This window comes from Oryctolagus cuniculus, chromosome 11, assembly GCF_051225735.1.
Source record: "Oryctolagus cuniculus isolate XC-2025 breed Fujian yellow rabbit chromosome 11, ASM5122573v1, whole genome shotgun sequence".
Lineage (NCBI taxonomy): Eukaryota > Metazoa > Chordata > Mammalia > Lagomorpha > Leporidae > Oryctolagus > Oryctolagus cuniculus.
This window is the reverse complement of record NC_142877.1, coordinates 118,886,831-118,905,000: the sequence shown is the minus strand read 5'-3', so window position 1 is coordinate 118,905,000 and position 18,170 is coordinate 118,886,831. Positions and strand designations below refer to the sequence as shown.

Genomic DNA, 18,170 nt, shown 5'->3' with positions numbered 1-18,170 from the left:
GGGAGGGCTGGGAGCCCGGCTCCACCACTGCGCCCCGTGTGCATGACCCCTCGGCGGCTGTCACTCCTACGCAAGTGGGAGGCGGCGGTGGGGCCTCCGCACCTGGCAGGGCCATCAGTGCCCCTGCCCCCACCCGGGTCGCAGCCTGTCCTGTCGAGCCCTCACAGATCCCCAGGGCGCTCTGGGAGGTGCCCCAGCCAGCTCTCTGAGAGGGGACCCTGGGAGCCGCCTCCTTCCGCCGCAGGGCTCTCCCGAGAAACACAAGCAGTCGGAGATGACACACGGGAACCGGCTCGTGCAGTCCGGAGCCAGGAAGTGCGGCCGCCTGCAGGCCGGGAAGCCGGTCTGGCCAGGGCTGCGGCTCAGCCCGAGTCCAGAGCCCGGAAGCCGGAGACCACTGCCGGGAGCCCCAGAGTCCAGGCCTGAGCTCCGGGAGCACCGTGTCCGAGGGCACAGGCCGCCGGCCAGGCCCGCAGAGAGCGCGTCCCCTCCTGCACCGTGCTGTCCTGCCTGGGCCCTCGGCACCCTGGCCACGGCCACCCGCGCTGGGGAGGAGGGAGCCGTCCGTTCCGGGTCTCTGGATGCTATCTCTTCTGGAAACCCCTGACGGGCACCCCCAGCAGCGATGACGGAGTCTCCCTACCCTAACCCAGTCACGCTAGCACAGAATTAGCGGGGGGTTACAACTAAATTTAATCTCAAAAAACAGAGGTGACCAGAACGCCTCCCTGAGCCCTTTATGCGATTCCCGGGGGTGGCCTCTGGCGGCTGCCACCCCCTGCCCGTCTCCCTCCTGCCGCGACCCCAGGCACAGCGGGACAGGGCCTCGTCCTGCTCCCCGTCAGGCCTTCTCTGTAGCCCTGGTCCCCCGCAGGAGGGAGCCAGCAACCTGGATCCACCCACTGCCCTCTCAGCCACCATCCGGGCCTCCCGGCACGGCTGCCTCCTGCCATCCGGGAGACTCGAAGCCCTGAACCCCACTGGAGAACTAGGGGGCCCCCCGTGAGACCCCCGCGGACCTCAGGCCTGGGGCCCTGGTGGTCCCGGGGAGTCTCCCTTACTGGACCACTGAACACGTTGAAGCAGAGGGCGTGGCTGTCCCCTTACTGTCCATTGGTTTGGGACGGACAGATAAGGTAGAATCGAAATACGGCCCAAAAGTCCCCAGACGCCGTGACAGCAGGAGCCAAGTACGAAAGCCTTAAGGGAGAATTTCCCCAGCCCCCACCCCGCCGCCTGTGGGAGCCGCGTCGGATGCCTCACTGGCGTCTCACGTGGAGTTCCGGGGCCCCGGCGCCCCGCAGCAGACACTGACTGAGCCGGGTCATGTAGCAAACCCTCCCGAGCGCCCACTGTGTGCACTGCACTGCCCGGGACACAGTCCTCGGGCCCAGTCACGGCGGACCCCCCTGCACTGCCCGGGCCCCACGGTCATGGCTGACCCCCCTGCCCTGCCCGGGACGCAGTCCCCGGCCCACACTCACCCCCTGACCCTCCTGCCCAGGCCCCACAGTCACGGCTGACCCCCTGCCCTGCCCAGGACGCAGTCCCCGGCCCCACACTCACCGCTGACCCCCCAGCACGGTCGGTCCCTGGAAGCAGGTGCCCGTCTTTTCTCCCAGGGACTCTCTCTACCCCCTCCCCTGTTGCATGCTGGGAAAGTCTGGCCAACCTGGCACACTGCCTCTTCTTGCCAGGGTCGCCTTCTCCACCAAAGATACACAGACCCTTCTGGCCAAGGCGGCAGTGCCAGCCTCACGTGGTTCGAGCCGGAGGCTGACGAGCTGACGTTTGAATGACAGAGCCAACCCTCTGTTCTGCGTGGCTGCCTGTGCTCCTGCAGCGCCCGCGGCCCCTGCGGGCCTGGGCCCCGCCCCGCCCAGGGAGAACCGGTGTCACCTCGCCCAGCCCGCCTTGCTTCTGAGACGAGCACCCACGGGGGGAGCCATGCTCAACCGCCCCCCCCCCCCGACAGCTCTGCTTCCCTGAGGACGCTCCAGCCCCCTGCTGGCCTGGAGGCCGCTGGGCGGACCCTGGGAGACCGACCGCGTGCCCCGCATCTCAGCCAGGAAGGAGAAATGGAGGGTGGGGGAGCCGAACCGCATTCACTCCTGTCTGCTGTGTGCCAGGCGTGGGCACGGGGCTCCACCCCCTCCACCCAGTCTTCAGATGTGGAAGCCGAGACTGGTTTGCAGAGTGGGGAAGCGACCCAAGCCCATCCAATCCCCATGCAGGACTGCGGCTCTGCCAAGCTTTGCTTAACCTGAACTTTACCGTTAGAGCGCCAGCCGGGCCAGCTCCGGCGGCGGGGTGCCTGCTGGCTTCAGTCCCTCACTGTCAACACGCAGTAAAGACTCATCGGGGACAAGGGCGGGGAGAGTGGGGGGCCCGCGGGCCAGGTGGGAGCTGGCAAGCCATGCCCCTGCCGACACCCCCCCCGCCCCCGGCACAGGCTGAGGCACGTTAGGGGAGGCAGGCAGAGGGAGGGACGACAGGGCTGGCCCACGCCCAGGATCTTGTCTCTCCGTCCAGAGCTCAGGGAGGTGCAGGAAGGGCCCCGTGCTGGAGTCAGAGGCTGAGCCCAGGACTCGGGCTCCTCCCGGGGCAGGCTCCACCGCACCCCCGGCAGAAGTGGGGGTCGGCAACACGACCGCGCCACCCTCTGTTGCCTCCAGTCCGGGGTGCAAGCTGCGTGGTCCACCGCGCCCCCGCGTGCGTGTAACTACGCGTCTGTGAGCATCGCTTTCGTGGTAAACAGGAGGCGAACCCCACGCCGCTCTGCTTCCTCGTCAGAGCTCCCGGCCGCGGGGAGAGGCAGCTGGAAAGAGGGGGGAGAAGGCTTTAGGAGCCGCGGGGACGGGAGAGGGGCCGGGCAGGAGCCTCGCGGGACCGCAGGGAGCCCGTGTCCCCGGCTCAGCCCGGTGCTGCTCCTCACGCGCGCTCTGACACGGGCCACCGGGAGCCGGGAATCAGACGCTTGTCGCGTGTGCGTTTCTCCGGGAATCCAGCCCACGGCCGTCTTCAGCTTCCAGGGGTCCAGTCCCCGGGAAAGCGCAAACCCTGCGAGCACACGCCTGGACAGGAGAAAATGCGACCTCAGGGACGCGGACGTCCCGACTCGAGGCCCTCGGTGGCCTCAGGGTCTAAAGGGGCACCCGTGCGCGTGCACCCAGCCCAGCCAGGGCAGCCAAAGTGAACAACTCCAGTGTCGGGACACAGGACGCGGTCCGGCCACGCGAGGGACATGGGTTAGAGGGAGCGGCTCGCACGAGCCCCGAGCAAAACAAGCCACAAAGGGACACCTGTCCAGAAAGAGGCGTGGCCATCGGCAGGGCTGCGGGAGGAGTGGGTGGGCGGGGCCTCAGCTCGAGGAGGGGGAGAGGTGCCTGGGGGGTGGGGCGGGTGTGGCCCGACTCACTCCCCCCATCCCAGGACCTGAGGTCAATCCCGCCTTCCCGACAGAGCAGGTGCGCCATCCTGGCTCGGCCCAAGGCCACATCCAGGCAGGCCACGTCTGAGCCCTCCCCGTGGCCGCACCCCCCCCCCATCCAGGTTAGGCGGCTAAGCAAGGAAGGGGCGTCCACTGCCACCTCCGTCCATTCTGAGACCAAGACAGTAAATGCAGACGGTCCTGGACGCCGGGGTCCACACCTTGGAGCCGTTCACCAGCCGTCCGGCAGGAGAGGCTGAGACACATCCACCGGACCTGACCGCTCAGAGAGAGGACGCCGCGGGACGGCAGAAGGGAGAAAGCCGGCGCACTGGTAACTCCCGCACCGCGACCCTGCCCCCAGGTGCCTCCACTCCCAGCACGCGCACGCGCCGGCAGGAGGCCCGCCTGCCAGGGCTGGGCAGTGGGGACACCAAAGACCAACGCCATAAGTAGTCTCCTGCGATCACGTCGTACCTTTAACCACAAACGCAGACAGAACCAAGCAAGTCAGACAGACAGACAGACAGACACACGCCCCCGTGCGGGACCTGAGCCCAGCCCGGCAGCTGAGCCACCGCCTGCAGCGCCGGCATCCCACAAGGGCGCCAGTTCGAGTCCCGGCTGCTCCACTTCCGATCCCGCTCCCTGCTAATGCGCCTGAGAGAGCAGCGGAGGACGCCCCAGTGCCTGAGCCTGGCTCCTGGCTCCTGGCTCCTGATCGGCCCAGCTCCCGCGGTGCGGCCAACGGGGAGTGAACCAGCAGATGGAAGGCCTCTCTCCCTCCCTCTCTCTCCCTCCCCCTCTCTCCCTCTTCTCTCTCTCCCTCCCTCTCTGCCTCTCCCTCCCTCTCTCCCTCTTCTCTCTCTCCCTCCCTCTCTGCCTCTACCTCCCTCTCTCTACCTCTTCTCTCTCTCCCTCCCTCTCTGCCTCTACCTCCCTCTCTCTCCCTCTTCTCTCTCTCCCTCCCTCTCTCCCTCCCTCTCTGCCTCTACCTCCCTCTCTCTCCCTCTTCTCTCTCTCCCTCCCTCTCTCCCTCCCTCTCTGCCTCTACCTCCCTCTCTGCCTCTCTCTCCTTCTCTCCCCCTCTTTCTCACTCTCTCCTCTCTCTCCTTCTCTCTCCCCCTCTCCCTCCCTCTCTCCCCCTCTCTCTCCCTCTCTTCCTCCCTCTCCCCCTCTGCCTCTACCTCCCTCTCTCCCTCTTCTCTCTCCCTCTTCTCTCTCTCCCTCCCTCTCTGCCTCTACCTCCCTCTCTCCCTCTTCTCTCTCTCCCTCCCTCTCTCTCCCCCTCTCCCTCCCTCTCTCCCCCTCTCCCTCCCTCTCCCCCTCTCTCTCCCTCTCTTTCTCCCTCTCCCTCTCTCTCTCTGCCTCTACCTCTCTCTTCAACTCTTTCAAATAAAAATAAAATCTTTGTAAAAAGTGAGACTTTCACAAAAGGACCTGCAAAGCCAATGATGGGCCCGGCTCAGAGGCAATCCCCACACCGCGGGACGGGGCAGGTTCCCGCCTCCCAGAGACGAGGACCCGCGTGCAAACGGGAACAGGATTTATTTAACAGTGAGCGAGAGTAAAGGTGACAGAGGGCGAGAGGAAGCGGGGAGAGGGCAGAGGGCAGGGGCAGGGGCACGGCGCAGCAAATCCCTCAAATCCCTCGGGGTGGGGGTGGCGCTGACACCTGCGGTCACCTGGCTTCCAGCAGCAGGCAGGGGCGAGGCAGGGGGCGTAGATGGCACGACGGGGGTGGCACCCTGACCCCCCCTGACCCGGTATGCAGGTGGGCGGGCCCGGGGAAGGCGGCGGTCACACAACTCCCCCTCATCGGCCTCCTCACGTGGGAGCTGTGCACCTGCTCCGCTCTGGGGACGCCGACCCTGGACCCGGCTGACCTTTCTCTACGAACGCGGCCCTTCGGGGCCACCCTGCTTCCCCTGCGCCCCCAGCAGTCATTTATTTGAAAGGCACAGTGAGAGAATCGGGATCTCCCCAAATGGCCGCAACGTCCGGCCCGAAGCCAGGAGCGCCTTCCAGTCTCCCACGTGGGTGCAGGGTCATAGCAGGGTCATAGCAGGGAGCTGGATCGAAGTGGAGCAGCCGGGACTCGAACCCACATCCGCAGAGGACGCCGGCGTGCAGGCGGCTGCTTTACCCGCTGTGCCACAGCGCCTTCTCATCGCGCACACTCGCGCTCCGAATTCAGACGCGAGGGAACTGACACGGCCACGGCTGTGCCGCACCTGAAGTACTTCAGCGTCGGGGCGACGGCGTCCCCACAGTCTCTTCCGGTTCCGACCGCGTGGGGCTCAGCCTCCCCGAGCTCCCGGCATCCCCTGGGGCCCCGCAGGACCCGCGAGAAAAAAGAAAGGCCGCGCGTGCGCACTGGGCGGCAGCGCGAAGACGGCGCCCGACCGCGCCGCCCCCCTCCGTCCGCACGCCGGGCGCGGTGGGCGGGGAGGTGGGCGGGGCCGCGGGGAGCCAGGGGCGGGGCGGCGGCGCTGGCGGGCTGCAGGCGTCGGGAGGGCCGGCCCGGGCGCTGCGGCGGCGCTGGCGGAGGCGCCATGGAGGCCGAGCCGGGCCCGGGAGAGGGTGCGCGGGCCCTGGCCCTGGACGAGTTCGCGGCGCTGCACGGGCCCGCGCTGCGCGCCTCTGGGGTCCCCGAGCGGTACTGGGGCCGCCTGCTGCACAAGTTGGAGCACGAGGTGCGGAGACCCGGGGGAGTAAGGGGGCGCCGGGGGCGGGGACGCCGGACAACGGCGCGGGGCGAGGACGCCGGACAGCGGCGCGGGGCGAGGAGGGGGCGGGCGGGGGGCCACGCCGGACAGCGGCGCGGGGCGAGGAGGGGGCGGGCGGGGGCCACGCCGGACAGCGGCGCGGGGCGAGGAAGGGGCGGGCGGGGGCCACGCCGGACAGCGGCGCGGGGCGAGGAGGGGGCGGGCAGGGGGCCACGCCGGACAGCGGCGCGGGGCGAGGAGGGGGCGCCGGGGGCGGGAACGCCGGACAGCGGCGCGGGGCGAGGAAGGGGCGGGCGGGGGGCCACGCCGGACAGCGGCGCGGGGCGAGGAGCGGCTCGGGGTGATGAGGGGGCGCCGGGGGCGGGCGGCGCGCGGTGATGGGGGGGGCTCCTGCGCGCGGCCGGCGAGCGAGGCGTCCCCTCGAGCCGGGTCCGGAGCTCCGTGGCGTGGGGGGCCCCTGGGACCCGTGCGTGTGGCCCCGCGCGCCCGGGGCTGCGCCCACCCCCACGGTGCGGGCGGGAACGCCGGGGCCCCGGAGTGTGTAAAGCCTCGTCCCCTGGGCACGGAGAGGGACTCGGGGAAACCGGACGGGACTCAGCGGCCCCTGTCCCGGTGTGAGCCGGGGGCGCTGTCCAGGTGCACCTGCCTGTCTGCTGGGCCGGGCACCCTAGGTCGCAGGTCCTGGCTCTCCCTGTGCCGTGTAACGCGGTGGCTGTTCTGTGGCCCGGATGACCCGCGCTGGCCGCTGCCGCAGTTCAGGGCTGGCCCGGCCCCGGGCGTGTGAGACCGGGTGTTCGGGGCATAACCGGGGCCCTGTGTGCTGAGTGGCGCGCAGAGCCCCACTGGAACTCGGCCCCACCTGTCAGCCCCAACCCATCCGGGCAGCAGGGGTGATGAGACAGGAACACGTGGCTCCCGGGAGCGGGGGTGGCGGTGCCCAGGGCACAGGGGGCAGCCTCCGGGGACCCCGCCGCCCAGTGTTTTTCCCTGACCCTCCCAAGCCTCCAGGGCAGCGCTGAGTCACGGCCTGGGGAGGCAGAGCGAGCCCCGCCCACGGGAAGGGGTCCCTGCACCTGGCAGCCGAGGGCCCACCCGGCCTCGGGCTGGGGTTTCCCTGCACCACCCCCACCCCACCCCCGTCTTGCACCGCCCCTGCTGCCCCAGCAAGGGTCAGGGTGGAGGCTGGGGATTTGGGGTGCCGGGCAGAAGCTCGCTAAGCCTCTCTGATCCCTAAGCTGCAGGGGAGGGCGGCGCCCAGGGCTGCTGTGGGTGTTGAGACAGCGCTTGGGCTCCCGTCTCGGGCAGCTGCACCCCCCACACAGCCCACCCTGCTCCGGGCTTCTGTGCCCAGCTGTGTCCCGTACCTGGAGTTCTTCCCACCCCCACCCCACAGCCACCTGTTCACGCCTCCCCTTCCCTCAGGGGTCACCTCGGAGAGTGCCAGGCCCAGAGTGGTTTCCTGCTGCTGTCCAGTGGCCTGGCCCCGGCCGGCGGGCAACTCAGCCTGGCACACCCCGGGTAGCTGGCTTCCTGCTGTGTTTATCGAGCAGTTTTGGGTGGAGCCGGCCTGTGTTGAGTGTGTGCCAGGCCTGCGGCTGCCCTGGAAGAGGGTGACGCCCCCTTCCCCAGAGGGAGCTGGGTCCCTGGGACCGGCGAGGAGGGCCCCAGGTGCCCGGCGGGCGCTCGCTGTGGGCCGCCCTGCCCTGAGCTCCTGTGTGGGTCGCGTCGTCCAGTCCTGCAGCGCCCTGCACGGCTCCTGGTCCGCTGTAGACGAGTGAGTGGCTAGGGAGCTGCCACACGTCTAGGAAGGCGTGAAGCCCGGCTCCGCGATCTGCAGAGGCCCCCTCGAGTGGCTCGTGACACACACAGCGCTGGGGCGTGTGGCGGTCACGCGAGCAAGGGCCGAGCGTGCCTCCCTGGGGGGCTGTGCCAGAGAAGCGCCGGGACCGAGGCCCTCGCCTTCCACCCCACGCTGCGTCCCGCGGGCCCTGCTGCCGGGAGCCGGGGAGACCCCGGCAAGTGGGAGATCAGGGCGCACGTCCTGGCCACCACGGCCCAGCGCCCCCAGCCCCCCTCTGCCTTCGGGGCCCACTTTCCCGGGAAAGCAGAGGCGAATGCGGCCCGTCGCGGGGCAAGGCGCACGCGTGATGGCACAGGTTGGGGGTGGATCCGGTGCTGCTCCCCTGAACGGTTTGGCGTTGAGGCCTGGGGGTGGCGCCCTGGCTGCGGTGGAGGGGAGAGGGTGGGGTCTCCCAGCCCCGGCTGACCTGCGCGCTGCCCCCAGGTGTTCGATGCCGGGGAGTTGTTCGGGATAATGCAGGTGGAAGAAGCGGAGGACGAGGAGGAGGCGGCGGCGGCCCGGGAGGTGCGGAGGAAGCAGCCCAACCCGGGCGGCGAGCTGTGCTACAAGGTCATCGTGACCAGTGAGAGTGGGCTGCGGGCAGCTGACCCCAACAGGTAGGGGCAGGCTCCGCGCGCTGGGCCGGTGCGTCCTGAGGGAGACCCCCCCACCGCCCGCCGTTGAGACTGCTCGTCCGGCGGATGACTGAGGACCCGGAAGGCTGAGGTCACCCAGCTGGTGACGGGCGCGGGTGCCGAACGCAGCCTGGCTGGACTGAGCCGCAGCCCTGCTCCACCCTGCACGCGCGGTGCTCGGCGCTCGGCACAGCAGCGGGAGGGTCTCTGCCCTTAGTAGGACGGGCAACCAAACCAGAAAACCGAGACCAGCGCAGCGAGAGCGGCCGCGTCCTTGGCAGGCACCCCAGGCACTTCCGCTTCGTTCTGAGAACGGCCTCTCCCAGCAGGCCCCGTGCGTCTGCACCCTCCTGGTCCAGCGGGGGGGGGCGGGGGCGGGCCTGACCTTAGGCCTGCAGCACGGCGCCCTGTGCCCCACCCTCGCCCACCGGGGTTGTTCCCGGGACAAAGAGGCCTTGGTCCTTCAGCAAGTGCCGGGCGTGCGGTGCGGGCTCTGCACGCCCACCTGCCAGCGTGGCCTTTGTCGCCGACGCCCGCTGGACAGTCGGCACGCCGGGTGTCAGGTGCGGCTCACTGGTGAGCGGCGCTGGGGCCGCGGCTGCTGTCTCCCGGAAGATTGAAAGTCGAGGCCTGCTGAGGGCCTCCGCGGTGTGGCCGCAGAGACGCGGTGTGGCCGCAGAGACTCGGTGCGCAGGGGCAGTGGGTCTCCCAGCCCCGCCCCGTGCCCGGCGGCTCAGCGGCGGCCTCTCTCGCAGCATCTTCCTCATCGACCACGCCTGGACGTGCCGGGTGCCGCACGCCCGCCAGCAGCTGCAGCAGGTGCCGGGGCTGCTGCACCGCATGGCCAGCCTGATGGGCGTGGAGTTCCACGGCGAGCTGCCCGGCCCCGACACCGTGGACTTGGTGCTGGAGGAGATGTGGAAGTTCAACCAGACCTACCAGCTGTCGCACGGGGTGAGCGGGGTGCGGGGGTGGGGGCCGGGCAGGGGTGATCGGGGTGCAGGGTGCGGGGGTGGGGGCCGGGCAGGGGTGAGCGGGGTGCAGGGTGCGGGGATGGGGGCCGGGCAAGCCCCTCCGTGCTGGGGACCTGGTGACCCCCTGAAGTGCGCTCGACAGGCCGCAGCCCTCAGACCTCTCGGCTTGGGCTCCGGGGACTCAGCCACCCTTGCCATCCTGTCACGCGCTCCCCCTCGCCCTCGGAGTGCACACACCCCTGCAGCCTCCCTCAGCCCCCACGGCCCTCCCCTCCCTGCACACAAACCCAGCCACGCGTGCGCCCTCCCCTCCCTGGCCGTCAGCGGGCAGTATGGGCCTGTGTCGGCCTCTGCAGCGCCAGGGCCCTGTCCGGAGGCCCCGGGAGGTGGGGCGGGGCACGGGTGACGGGGCTGCCGCCATGCCTGCCCCCAGACAGCCGAGGAGAAGGTTCCGGTGTGGTACGTCATGGACGAGTTTGGCTCGCGGATCCAGCACGCGGACGTGCCCAGCTTTGCCACCGCGCCCTTCTTCTACATGCCCCAGCAGGTGGCCTACACGCTGCTGTGGCCCCTGCGGGACCTGGACACCGGCGGTGAGTCGGGGCCCCCGCCGCGGGGGACGGCCCCGGGCCCCGCCCCGCCTCCCCTCACGGCCGCCTGTCTCGGCACAGATGAGGTCACCCGGGACTTTGCCTACGGAGAGGCGGACCCTCTGGTCCGGAAGTGCAGGCTGCTGCCCTGGGCCCCCGCCGACATGCTGGACCTCAGCTCCTCCACGCCCGAGCCGCCCGCCGACTACTACCAGGTGCGGCCCCGCCCCCGCCTGCGCCCCGGGCCTCTGGTGGATTCTGGGAGGCAGCACTGTGCTGGAGGAGCCCCTGAGGCCAGAGCGCAGGCGTGGGCGCCGTCCTGACCCCAGAGCCCGGGGTGCCTGGTGCTGGGCGCCGTCCTGACCCCAGAGCCCGGGGTGCCTGGTGCTGGGTGCCGTCCTGACCCCAGAGCCCGGGGTGCCTGGTGCTGGGCGCCGTCCTGACCCCAGAGCCCGGGGTGCCTGGTGCTGGGCGCCGTCCTGACCCCCGAGCCCGGGGTGCCTGGTGCTGGGCGCCGTCCTGACCCCAGAGCCCGGGGTGCCTGGTGCTGGGCGCCGTCCTGACCCCAGAGCCCGGGGTGCCTGGTGCTGGGCGCCGTCCTGACCCCAGAGCCCGGGGTGCCTGGTGCTGGGCGCCGTCCGGCCCCTCCGCAGGGGTGGGGAGCGTTTGCTCTGCCAAGGGCCGCGTGGAAACTATCAGCTGAAAAACCAGCCTGCCGGCGGTCCTGAGTTCCGTGGCCGCCCAGGCGTGCCTGGGCATGGCCCGGTGCCCCCACCCTTGCTTCAGAGGGCGTGGGGGTGGGGCGCGGCTTGTCCTGGGAGAGGGGTGTGGCTGAGGCAGGACTTGGCCCCCCTCCCGCATCCCGTGGTGCCGCCTCCTGTGCTGAGGGCCCGCGTGGCGTGCTCGCCCACGGCACCTGCCGCCGGCACTGGCGCTGACAGACGCCCTGTGCTTCCTGAGCAGCTCCTGGGTCCCCGCTGGTTAGGGAGCCAGGACCCGTGGGTCCCTGAGGAGGCCAGCCCCGCCCCCTGCCCCGTGCTCTCCTGTCTGCTGCCTGTCACCCGGGACCAGCCCGGGGAGCCTGTGCGCACACCTGGGGCCCACGCGCTGTCTCCCTCGCAGCTGCTCTGTGGCTCTTCACTTCAAGACCCAGAGAGGTTAAGTGACTTGCTGAGGGTCACACAGGCGAGGGGGAGCTGGTCTGAAACGCGGGGGCCGTGATGGCCCTGCCGAGCAGACCTAGGGCCTGCCTCCACGCGCCCAGGATCGGACGGGCTCACCCGCTCCAGAGCTGCCCCAAGTGGTGTCGGCAGTGTGTGAGCGCCCGGCGCTAGCCAGAGGCGGGGTGTGCGAGGCCCCTCTGCTGCTTCCTGCCGGCGGTGCAGGTGGTGGCTGACCTGACCGTGCCGAAGACTCGGCGCTCGCCTGTCCGAGTGGGAGGGGGGTTTCTGGGGACCGGCGTGGTGGGCGCTGGGCCGAGCGAGGGGGCGTGGGCGCAGGCTGGGCCTGGCCCTGAGGCCTGGCTCGCGGAACGTAGATCAGGCAGCATCCTCCCCTGGGGAGCTCCGGGCTGGCGAACGCAGGAGGCCAGAGGCTCTGGGCGCCCGCGCTCCCGCGTGAGCAGCAGGTGTCGGCTCAGGCCACCCCCGTGGGGCGGGGTCCCGACTCCATCTCTCACACGGGCCTCTCCGTGCGCTGCCCGAGCGAGTCCTGGCAGCGGGTGGCCCCGGGGGAGGTGGGCAGGTCCCTGAGGTCTGTCCTCGCCTGCTCCCTCCTAGGCCATCCTGGACGAAAACAAGGAGCGGCTGCCGCTGCCCGTCACCCCGGCGGCACGTCCCGACGACCACATCTTCAAGTGCGTAGCCCCTCCCCTTCGCTGCCGCACACGCCGCAGGGCGGGGCCTGGCACACGTCGGCCATGGCCTGGCCACGTGCGGCCCGGCTGCGACCGTAGCAGACAGGAGTCGAGTTCTGGGAGCGGAGGGAGTGAGGAGGGCGTCCCGGAGGCCCGGCTCCTCCCGTGTCCGCGGGAGATGGGTGGCGCCGGCCCATCCTGTTTCACTCCTTGTGGGGAGACGGCACTGGCGTTTACTGAACACCCGAGTCGTTCTCCTTGTTCCTAACTCAGGTGGGGGTGCCTGGGGTGCCGGGCACGACCCAGCGGATAAGCAGAGGAGAGGGGTCTGACCCTGGGCACCGGCCCCTGGGACTCTCAGCTCCAGGACGGGGCGGGCCAGAGTGGGGCAGGGCCCGCCCAGCCTGGGCCTCTCTTCCCAGGGTCTACACGGACGTGCAGCAGGTCCTCAGCCACCTGTCCCACCCCCGCTTCACCTTCACGCAGAGCGAGGCCGACGCCGACATCCTCTACAACTTCTCCCACTTCAAGGACTACAGGTGAGGGGGCCTCTGTGCCCGCCCCGCCCCCGCCGCACCCCGCCCCGCCCCGGCCAGGCCCTGAGCGCCTCCGCTGCACCCCCGCCGCAGGAAGCTCAGCCAGGAGCGGCCCCACGTGCTGCTGAACCAGTTTCCCTGTGAGAACCTGCTGACGGTCAAGGACTGCCTGGCGTCCATCGCGCGCCGCGCCGGTGGCCCCGAGGGCCCGCCCTGGCTGCCCCGCACCTTCAACCTGCGCACGGAGCTGCCCCAGTTTGTCAGCTACTTCCAGCAGCGGGAGAGGCGGTGAGACGCACGCGTGACGCACAGGGAGCCCGGCAGCCAGAGACCCCCTCACCCTGCTGCGGCCCCCAGCCCTGTGCTCACCCTGCACCCAGCCTGCTCCTGGGCTGAGCACCTGCTGGTTGCAGACGCGGGGCTGGGGCTGGGGGCCCCTTCCTCCGCAACCCGGCTCCCGGCTCTGACCATTCCGCCTGCTCCCCGAGGCCCACCCTCTGACCTCTGCAGCCTAGCCAGCCCCTCCTCTCCCCTCCCCTCCCCCAGGGGTGAAGACAACCACTGGATCTGCAAGCCCTGGAACCTGGCCCGCAGCCTGGACACCCACATCACCAAGAACCTGCACAGTGTCATCCGGCAGCGGGAGAGCACCCCCAAGGTGGGCCCAGAGGCCGGGGGCTGGAGTCAGGGCCCTGCAGATGGGTCCCCTGTGTCTCGGGGTACGAGCAGGGGGACCCTCAGAGCTGTGCTAGGTGGCTCTGACCTCCGGGCCCCACACACTGCCTGCATGCTGGCCCGCCCCGAGAGGGCCAGCTGGGCGAAGTGGGGGCCTGCAGGGTGGGAGGGGCCCTCTGCAGTGGGGCGCTGTGCCGTGGGCAGCTAGAACTCTAGGTCAGGGTCGTGGTCTGCAAAGCCCGAAAACAGGTGGGATTTCTCACCTCCGCGGTGAAAGTGGAGACAAACGTAAAGAACTCGCCACGCCCGGCCGGGTTGAGAGGCAGAGGAGGGCTCTGACCCAGCCGCGAGGGACACGGGGCTGGGAGGGCCCTGGGGGGGCCCTGTGTCCTGGCTCAGGCGAGCACACACCTGTGTCCTCAGGTAGTGTCCAAGTACATCGAGAGCCCCGTCCTGTTCCTGCGAGAGGACGTGGGGAAGGTCAAGTTCGACGTGCGCTATGTGGTGCTGCTGCGGGCCGTGCAGCCCCTGCGCTTGTTCGTGTACGACGTGTTCTGGCTGCGCTTCTCCAACCGGTACGGGGGCGCCGGCCGGGGCGGGGCCACGGGGGGAGGGGCCGGGGGATGGCGTCTGTCTTCCTCTGTTTCCTGCTGCCGGTTACACAGCACGCCGGACGGGGTTTTAGGGAGAAGAGGAAGGTTCTGGTCCAAGGTGGAGGGCCCGTGTGTGTCAGTGGCCTTGTGCAAGGACTGGCAGGGCTGGCTTTCCTGGCACTCCGTGAGCCGGCGGTCCTGGCCCGGGCTTAGCCCACTTGGTGGTGGTCAGAGCCTCATATTTTATTTGGAAGGCAGGGGGAGGGAGAGAGGGGTCTTCCATCTGCTGGTTCACTCCCCAGATGGCCGCAACAGCCAGAGCTGGGCTGATCCGGAGCCAGGAGCTTCTTCCAGGTCTCCCACGTGGGTGCAGGGGCCCAAGCACTTGGGCCATCCTCCACTGCTTTCCCAGGCCACAGCTAGATGGGAAGTGGGGCAGCCAGTACTCGAACCGGTACCCATATGGGATTATGGGATGCTTTACCTGCAGCCCAGCCCCCCTCCCCCCCCCCGTGCCACCGCGGCGTCCTGTCACGGTAAATCCCCACGCGAGTGGCGGAGGGGCAGGGACTGGAAGCCTGTGCTGATGCCACCTCTGGGAGCCTGGTGGGCCGGCTGCCCGGGGCTGGTGGAGATTCCTCCCCTCCGGCCTCAGCGCCCTGGTGCTGGCTCCGCCCCGTTTGTGCTGTGTGCCCGCGCTGCTTTGAGGGGGCATCGCACCCAGCACCCTGCGGTCAAGGGGGCCGGTGCGGGCCAGCCCCGCGCCTCAGCGTCTGCTTGTCCTCCAGGCCCTTTGCGCTCGACGACCTGGACGACTACGAGAAGCACTTCACGGTCATGAACTACAGCCCGGACGTGGTACTCAAGCAGGTAGGGCCTGCAGGGCCCGAGGCGCGCGCTCCAGACAGACGGCCGGACACGGCGGCTGCTGTCTGCATCCTGGTGTCCCGAGGCCGCCAGTGCCAGCCTCGGGGCCCTGTGCCGGGTCGCCCTCTCTCCACTGGCTCTGCTGGGAGAGCAGGGTGCAGGGCGGCCCCCAGGTCCCACAGCGAGTCAGGCACACACCCTTCCCTTCCTGTGAGCCCGAGGGGCCCTGCCAGGCCCTGCCCAGGAGCGGGACCCCCTTCTTCCCCCGGGGTCCGTCCCGTCCTGACCCACGGGCAGTGGGCGTGGCTGAGGGAGGGGCGGCAGGGCGGGGCTCCCCCCCAGGGGAGGCTGCCGGAGTGGTGCTGGCCGGCCCACGCACCTGCACAGGTGGCCGCAGGCACCCGGAGGCCGTGGGCCGGGCCCCACTAGCAGCACTCCCAGACGCGTCGCGGGTCTCCCAAACACTGCAGACCGGCCCCTGGCACACTCGGGGCCTCGGCTAACTGTCAGTTACCGCGCCCCCTCAGCTGGGCGCCCCGCCGGTGGGTTCCCTGCTGTGAAGTGCAGCGGCCACGCGGCGTGGAACACTGGGGGGCACTGAGCCACGCCGTGGGCGCTGAGCCGGCACGGCAGGCCGTTCCTTCTCTGGTCCGTGGCCAGTCTCCAGAGCGTTGCGAGAAGCCGTCCCTGGGGTCCTGAGTCCCTGTGTGTCGCGTGTGTCGTCCCCAGGAGCCCTGTGCGGACTCGGGTTCCGGAGGGGCCGCTCCCAGCTCGTCCCCTGGAACGAATCTGACGCCTGCCGGCTCCCTCGGGCATGGCCCTGAGCTCTCGCTGCCCCTCTGCTTCTGAGCTGAGCCGGTGCTGGGCGGTGACACAGGAGGGGCCCGGCACACTGCAGTGAGCCCTGGTGTGGAGACCTGGGCCTGGCAGCCTCCCGCGCCCTTGGCATTGGTGGCTCAGCCCGCGAGCACAGTTTGCTGGGCAGGGGGCCCTCCCGCCTCACACAGGAGGACGTGGGGGCTCAGGGAGGTTCCGCGTGTCCGGAGCCCCACAGCGAGTGCCCCGACCCCCTGGCTCCCCCGTGGGTACGAGGCCCGGGCACAGCGTGGCCCCGTGTGGCTGTTGCAGGTGCACTGTGAGGAGTTCATCCCCGAGTTCGAGAAGCAGTACCCGGGATTCCCCTGGAGCGACGTCCAGGTGGGTCCTGAGCGGCGGGGGGCGGGGGGCAGGAGGGAGCGGCACAGACGGAGGAGCGGGCGATCGGGCCAGGGCTCAGACCGGGGCAGGAGCCCACCCTGGGGCCCTCATCCCCACGTCAGGGCCCAGCGGCCGTGACCGCACCCTCCTGTCCCCAGGCGGACATCTTCCAGGCCCTCAGGGAGCTGTTCCAGGTGGCGTGCGCCCAGCCCCCACCCATGGGCCTCTGCGACTACCCCTCCTCCCGGGCCATGTACGCCGTGGATCTCATGCTGAAGTGGGACAGCCGCCCAGACGGTGAGGGGCTCCCCCGTCCCAGGGCCAGCTGCGGTCTGCCTGCAGGCCTGGGCTTGAGGAGGGCAGGGGTGGGTGGGTGGCGGGAGCCCCTGTGCAGCCCTGGTGGGCCCTCTGCATCCAAGCCCACCCTGGGCTGGGCCCCGCCCCTGCAGTGAGCATCCAAGCTGTGTCGTCCTCGGGGCTTGGGCAGCTCCATCCCTGGTGGGAGTTGGGGCCCCGCCCGGCCCTCAGCCAGCTCTGTGCCTTGCCCGTAGGGCGGCGGGTGATGCAGCCACAGATCCTGGAGGTGAACTTCAACCCCGACTGCGAGCGGGCCTGCAGGTACCACCCCAGCTTCTTCAACGACGTCTTCAGCACCTTGTTTCTGGACCAACCCAGCGACTGCCACGTCACCCGCCTCCTCTAGGCGCTCGCTGCCCCCTCCCCGGGGCACTGCCCCTCCTCCCTGCTCTCCTGAGCCATCGGCCCGCCTCACGCCCTCTGCAGGACGGCGGCAGGGTCCCCCTGGCTAAGCTCTGCCCCAGGCCCTGTGCAGAGCCCCCAGCTCGGCCAACAGCTCTGTTCCTGACACCAGGACAGTGGGGGCAGGGGGCCAGGTGTTAGGGAGGGGTCCTGCACCACATGACCCGGTACCCGCAGGCAGGGTTCCCCAGGAGGAAGCCTCTGGGAACTGTTGAACCGGGAGGGCCAGGCCGGTTTTTTCTCGTCTCCCTGTCGGTGCATCCGTGCACACGTCCCAGGCTCTGTGGGACAGGTACCCTGGCACAGCCTTACTGCCCAAGCCGCTCACTTCCTGTCTGCAAGGACAGGCCTGTCCCCTGGAAAGTCGGCCCTCGGGCCCCGCTGGCCCAGTGGCCTCCGGTCCCTGCCGTGTCTGGGGTGCTGGGACACCCTGGTGGGGAGGCAGGACGAGTGTGGGCGGCAGCGCCGGACAGTGGGCAGCCGGGAAATGCCGTCAGCTGACAGGTGCTTCCTGGAGCGCTTGGGTGAGCTCCAAGTGAGGTCCAGGAGGCCAAGTGTGGGTTTTGTTAGTGCTGAGGTCACAGAAGGCATGAACCTGTTCCTGTCGAATCTGGTTTCTGAAACTGAAGGGGGCGGGCAGGGTGTGGTGCACCTGACTCCCCAGGGGGTGGGAGCTGCTTCCAAACTTTCCAGGGAGGGGAGGGGCGAGCTGGGCCTGGCGGTGGTTCATTTTTGAAGCAAAGTGGTCCTGGGAGCAGAACTGGACACGGGTCCACCTCCCGTCCTGGACCTGCTGGGGGCACTGCCCCGCCCCTGGCCAAGCAGAGGCCAGCGTGTCCCCGGGAGAGTGGCCTGTTTGTACCGTAATAAAGTGTGCCTTTGTTTTACCACGGGCCCTGCCCTGCCCCGCGTGTCCGCCAGAGCAAAGCGCCCGGCGTGGCGTGCGAGGTGGGAGGAGAGGGTGGCACCCAGGCCGGGGTGGGGGCTCAGGCCAGCGCGCTCTGCTCCGCCTCAGGAGCCGCTGGGCCCTGGCTGCCGCACGAGGCCCTGCCGTCCCCTTGTCCCGGGGCGCTTGGCGGCTGACCGGAAGTGGGCAGCTGTCATCAGGCAACAGCACTGGTGTCGCCTCTGGCCAAGACGCACAGAAGACAGAGGCGGCCATGAGCCCGGGGCCCACTGGCTCCCAGGAGGGGCCGGGAGCGGGCCGGGGGCGGTCACTGCTCTCAGGCCTGCCCTCCCAACTGGCTGGTTACCCGCTGGCTTCCCCATGAGACATCCCCTTCCCCACACCTGCCTGGGCGTCCTCACCTAGGGACAGCCCCCAGGGAGGCTGCCAGCCAGGGGCTCCCCGTGGGAAGACCAGAGGCCATCACCATGCAGGTGAAACTGCCCAAAGCCGGAGTCTGCCCGCATCGGGCACCAGGAGTAACACCGTCCCCGGGTTCTGTGGGGCCATGAGTCCGAGAAATGTGAGGTGCTGGCAGGGACAT

General features: G+C 70.0%; 2 protein-coding genes across 7 annotated transcripts in view; one reads left to right on the top strand and one right to left on the bottom strand.

The window, feature by feature from the left end:
- LOC149123651 (uncharacterized) overlaps positions 1-8,431 on the bottom strand; it is a 20,326-nt gene extending 11,895 nt beyond the window's left edge. For 3 of the 6 annotated variants that reach the window (XR_016216368.1, XM_089307695.1, XM_089307697.1), the window contains exon 1: positions 1,567-1,919. The gene's annotated coding sequence lies outside the window, so the exon portion shown is untranslated. Of the gene's footprint in view, positions 1-1,566; positions 1,920-7,588 lie in introns of those variants that run through there. The other 3 variants (XM_089307696.1, XM_089307698.1, XR_016216369.1) reach the window with 2 other exon arrangements.
- TTLL12 (tubulin tyrosine ligase like 12) lies at positions 5,893-17,567 on the top strand. Its single transcript, XM_051829418.3, has 14 exons — positions 5,893-6,126; positions 8,444-8,616; positions 9,390-9,588; positions 10,042-10,201; positions 10,280-10,413; positions 11,977-12,053; positions 12,476-12,592; positions 12,683-12,877; positions 13,136-13,247; positions 13,688-13,839; positions 14,646-14,727; positions 15,853-15,921; positions 16,080-16,218; positions 16,473-17,567. Exons 1-14 carry the CDS (start codon positions 5,986-5,988, stop codon positions 16,622-16,624), a joined length of 1,902 nt encoding a protein of 633 aa, XP_051685378.2. The 5' UTR covers positions 5,893-5,985; the 3' UTR covers positions 16,625-17,567.
- The last annotated feature ends 603 nt before the right edge of the window (positions 17,568-18,170 follow it).